Genomic DNA, 5,625 nt, shown 5'->3' on the forward strand with positions numbered 1-5,625 from the left:
TGAACACAAATTAGTTAGCATAAATCAGTTAAATGACGAAAAATTAGGTGTCTATTTACTTGTGACCTCTCAGTGTAGATATATTGTTGATGATTCTTACTCTCGATAGTCTTCTGCATCTTTGTAGAATAGGCGGGAGTTTCGCAATACCTATCTAACAGTATAAGCTATGTATGTTTCTAAATATAAACTTAATCTAAACAACGTTCATATTAAAATAAATACATAACAACAAATTCGTTACACGTTGTACGAGATGTTTGAGCACTTACAGATTGCACAAGAATACTACATAGAGAAACATTTAAAAGAACACAGTAATCTGAGATCTAAAGATAGTTCAAGAATTGTTCAAAATGTGCTAGCTGATTGTGGTGTGGTGGAGTATTTAAGTATGCTCAAGATCATTGTAAACTTAGAGAATGAGAGACACTGCTCAGAATGACTTCCAATTAAGAAAAAGAAGCCAGCTTTTGTTTGTTCAATTTCATGCAAAGCTACTCGCAGGCTTGTTTGAAGTGATAAACTAGAAAGGTAATTAAAATCACCCACCGTCAACTCGTGGACTAATTTTTACCTACGAATTGTGGGATTTGACCACTCAAAACTCACCCACAGTTACAAAGTACAAAGCGTGATCTTTGTTTTGGTGTGAAAAAGGCATTTATTTACTTTCATGTTAGATCATAACTTGGCCAGGTTCTACAACTACTTTCACAGATTTGTATAGAACATCGTGGACTGACCTATAGTTACTTTACCCACTTTTCTGTTCGGAAATCATCACAGCGAGTTACATTGCCAGCTTTAATATGTTGACATTGTTATTTTGGGTTATTTATACCAAATCTTATGTCTTAGCGTACATGTTGGGTTTTCATAGATAGATCAAGTTCGCCAAAATAACTCGCAAATATAAGAAGCTGAAATAACTCATCATTGTATACACAGAATAAGCAGTTGGTAATTTGACCTAACACTTTTCCTACATACAAAAAGTAGAAAAAATGAAAATATAAAATCACGATTTTCTATGTCGATAGATTAAAGAAGGAAGGTAACAATTAACTACCTTGTATGACCAAATATATAAGTAAGGGAACACACCATTATGTCCATAAATTAAACGCAAACAAGATAATTTAGTATGTTAAGTAGGCCACCGTGCCGTATATCCAACGTAACCATCAATAAAACAACCCATCATTGTACGCACAGATACAAATGTACGAGTAACGGAGGTTAAATTCAATATCTAGGCATACGTCACTGAGAGTTAAACTTCTCATGTATTTTGTGTTAGGTTAATTTAAGTAAGAAATATATCTAGACATAACAGGTTTGTAATGCTTGGAGACGGCTTGAATGGGTAATGACGAAAAACTTTAATATAACATAACAGAAAATGTACAACGTTTCGACAAGATCGTACCTGATGATGACAAAACCTGGTCGAAATTTTGTACATTTGCAGTTATATTAAAGTTTTTCTTCATTACCCATTCAAGCCCTCTCCAAGTATTATTAATCTCAAAGTGGGTTTCTCGTCATCGAATTTGAAAAACAGGTTTGTGCATTTTACCACTTTTGCTTTTTATCATACAACAAGCAGATTTATACCACCAGACCCCCCCTTATACTTTTTTGTCATCGTGGTATTCAGCATAGCAACTTCTCCATTTTTGTAAAATAAGAAAAACTTGTTGATTAACTTACCCCTAGTGCGCATACACCAACAACCAAGAGAGAAACCAAAGCTGCTAGCCACCTATAAATGAAAGTAATTGAAAAGCAGTTTAGAAAATAATGTTGTCGTTTTAAATCACAGGGTCAATCTCATTTAGAAATATGACAAAAGTTAAGAGGTAATGCATCTTCTAAGCCTATATAATTATTTATGTTTTATAGTGCACATGTAATAATAAAGTATCCCGAAATAAGTTTTATAATTTCTCTTGGGACAGTTTAAAATGTACTACACTAGAAATATCGAAAAGGTGGCGTTTCCAAAGAAATGAAAAGTCAAGCCCATGAAAAAGAAAATATTCTTATCCGATTGCTTTATCTATAGATTTCTTTGGAAATTTGAACGTTAGGAAGTTTATTTTAAAATTTTTCTTACAGCTGATGAAAAAAAAAAATTTGCCTATAAAGATAGCATTGATCCTTAAAAAGCGCCCCTAATATTTCCAAAATCACATTTCTCAAATTTAGCCTAAAACTAAAGTTTAGCTTCTTTTCTACATAAACAACTCATTTTTGTCTTTAAATCTTTACTAATTAATCTGTAGCAAATGATTAAAAATAAAATAAAATGACTTTGTTTTCATGCCGTTTCCACTACACCATTAAAGCAAAAAAAAATATCACCATGAAATTTAACACACTTGTTGATATTACACTCCAAAGCTTGAATTTTTTTTTTACCAATTGTCTTGTTACGAGTAATTACCACTAACGAAGGCATTAATAAAAATTAATTGCCCATAGCTCGTTAACGTTGCGGAAAATATGCAAAGTTTCTAGTTCAAGCTATGAGGATGTTTACAAAGATCACGTGTATCAATTTTCACATGTTTTATCATTTCTAAGTAAATTTAAGGTGTTAAAATAGTTTATGTTATGCTTTTTTTATCCCTTCCGCATATGCATGTGGCTTTTGACTGAAAGTTTACTTTCAGAGATTGCGACATCATACTTTTGTTTTGTGCTCAACTTGAAGATTATAAGAAGTGTTTAACAGTGTTTCCTCAGCATGTAAATGTTTTCAGAATTAGTGATACCTTGAGGTAAAACGTAAAAAAGAAGTTTCGATTTACCTTATATTTGTTTATTACCAGTTTCAAGTCACAACATTAAGGAAGAAATAAGAAAAAAGTTTTTAATGCCATCGAATTCAAAAGTAGACGTATAGCATTACTCTCTCAAGCACGTACATCATAATTACATTTAAATAAGACTTCAATGATACGTCCCTCTACTTTTGTGAACCTGTTTCATACTCTTTCTCCTCATTCTAACAAAATACTAATAAAACTTCGAACAGTTAAATATATAAATACTAAAAGTCTGTTTATTGATTTTGCCAGAACTATCCATATTCTCTTCACGCCTCAACTAGTGGACCTAAACTCTTTCATCCGGCGGCTTTCTTCATCACAGGCCATGCAAGGTTCTTAAAGAAATTAGAATGAATAACAAAACCATATTTACCTAGGGCATGTTCTAATATACTTAACTTAGTGGGTGATCTGAAATTGAAGTGTTCTTTTACTCGTGTTAATAGTTTCCATTTTATAGAACCAATATAGTCTTGCTGACAGCAAGGACAAGTAAATTTATAAACTACTAACGTTTACTGAAAACTGGAATAGTTTCGAACATTGAAACGTATAACCATGCTTTAGCTGGTTTTCTAGTTGTTTTTTGAAAACATTTGCCACAGAAGAATACACTAAAAGATAGTTTCGAGTTTTCTCATAATATTCGACAACTACAATTTGACAGTGATGTACATTGTGCCAGTTTTGACATCAAATCATTTTATACAAGTATACTAGAAGAGACCATATAGTTAAGTACTGAGTTAGTTTATAATGAAAACTAATGAATTGTTAATCCCAAAATCTGTCTTTTTGAAACTTATGAACTTTGCCACTAAAGGATCTAATTTTATTAAATGGAAAGATTCATGATCAAATCAACGGTGTTGCCACGGGCTCGAAACTTGCGCCATCTTTAGTTAACTTATTTTTATGTTTTCATGAAAAACAATGGTTGGAAAATTGTCCACAACTGTTTAAATCTTTTTACTATCGTAGGTATGTTGACGACACCTTCACCACTTTCTGATCAAGTTTCCCAATTTCTTCAATGCCTAAACAATAGACAAAACATATAAGGTTTACTGTGGAGTATCAACAGGTACCATAAACCTCCTTTTTTGGATGTTCTAATTAGTGACATTTTCAATGTGAAATTTATCATAAGAAAATCCTTGCAGGTTTATACTTTTATTTTGAAAGCTTTATTCCGAATGTTATTCTTTAAAGAAAATTTTGTTAAAATAGTATTTCACCGTGCTTATAGAATATGTAGCCTTTACAAAGTTATGCGTACAGAATGTATTAATATCAAGGATGTTTTAATGCAAAAATCAATTTCCATATTTTATAATTGGCATAATACTTTGCTCTTATTTAAGTAAGCAAAGTTCTGATACAGTAAACCGAACCGACATGTTTAAATACTCTCTAGTCATCAGTTTGCCATTTCTGTAGAAATATTTTTTAGTTATTAAGAATCAGTTAAAAGAGGCACAACTGAGATGCGTGTATAAGGATAATTGTCGTCTACTTTCCTTCCTTAAATTTAAGGACCAGCTTCCAGTTTTTCAGTAAACGTTAGTAGTCTATGAATTTACTTGTCCTTGCTGTCAGCAAGACTATATCGGTTCTATAAATTGGAAACTATTAACACGAGTAAAAGAACAAACCAATTTCAGATCACCCACTAAGTTAAGTATATTAGAACATGCCCTAAATAAATATGGTTTTGTTATTCATTCTAATTTGTTTAAGATCCTTGAAATGACCAATGGTGAAGGAAGCTTCCGTATATAAGAGCATTTAGATTCACAAGCTGAGTTCTGAAATCAATGGACTAAATTTTAATGTTGAGGCTTTGAAAGGTAGTATTTAAAAGCCAATACACAAATTCCCCAATGGAAAAACTTCGAGTTTTCGTTTTCAAATATCTGTTAGCTCATGTGCTTTCTCTTACCTGCCAATTCGGAAGGCTACAGATCCAAATAGATTAGTCCCAAGAAGATAACCAACACTGTCGGGAACAAAAACAGTGCCTGTAGAATAAAAATGATATTGTCTAAATATGTTATTTGCAATTTTAAAACCATTTTACTTCAGAATATTTTAAGAGTCAGAATATTTTGAAGAAAATAAATCTCAAAACACTGTATCTGATAATCTGAGAGTTCTACTTCTTTTTATTATCGAACAAGATTTCTTAAAATCATTTCAATGACTAGATATATTAAATTGTTTGTTTAGCGCGCAAAGCAACATAATAAGCTATATGCGCTCTGTCCATCAAGAGGAATCTGACTCACTGAGAGAACGATATATTAAATTATGTGAACTGTCTTATCTAGGAAAATAAACAATTGCATTGGAACTACAAATCTAATCCACTATTTTTCAATGGTGATAGCAACGACTTTATCACAAGCTTCTGTAAGAAATTATTCTACAAATATATGAACGTCACAACTGGTCACTCAACTGTCCACTTTTCTTTTTTTTTGGGGGAGGGGGGGAGAGGGTTCTGTTTAAATTTCATAATTTGAAAAACAAATCGGCATTCGTCAGTAACATTTTCAGGTGAATTCGTTTGTTTGGTTGGTTTAAGCGCAAATCTGCTCTATGAGTTATGTGTGCTGTGTCCATGTCCACCATACGGATCGCACCCAGAATGTTAGTCTATAAACCCTCAAGCTGATCGCTGAGCCTCCAGAGGTATTTTGAGTGAAAATAAAAAAAGACAAAGAGTTTGTTTGTTTGTTTTGTAATCAAGCACAAAGCTACACAATGGGCTATCTGTGCTCTG

At 32.3% G+C, this 5,625-nt stretch overlaps 1 protein-coding gene across 4 annotated transcripts in view; it reads right to left on the minus strand.

Annotated features, from left to right (window-relative positions):
* The window catches only part of LOC106467827 (synaptic vesicular amine transporter-like), a 66,125-nt gene that overhangs the window by 16,239 nt on the left and 44,261 nt on the right, over window positions 1–5,625 (minus strand). For all 4 annotated transcript variants that reach the window (XM_022396020.1, XM_022396023.1, XM_022396021.1 and 1 more), the window contains 2 exons: window positions 4,783–4,861; window positions 1,717–1,768 (listed from right to left, as the gene is read on the minus strand). In XM_022396020.1, the coding sequence (XP_022251728.1) occupies window positions 1,717–1,768; window positions 4,783–4,861 (131 nt within the window). The remainder of the gene's footprint in view (window positions 1–1,716; window positions 1,769–4,782; window positions 4,862–5,625) is intronic.

Source organism: Limulus polyphemus, unplaced genomic scaffold (assembly GCF_000517525.1).
Source record: "Limulus polyphemus unplaced genomic scaffold, Limulus_polyphemus-2.1.2 Scaffold2758, whole genome shotgun sequence".
In the NCBI taxonomy this organism is placed as follows: domain Eukaryota; kingdom Metazoa; phylum Arthropoda; class Merostomata; order Xiphosura; family Limulidae; genus Limulus; species Limulus polyphemus.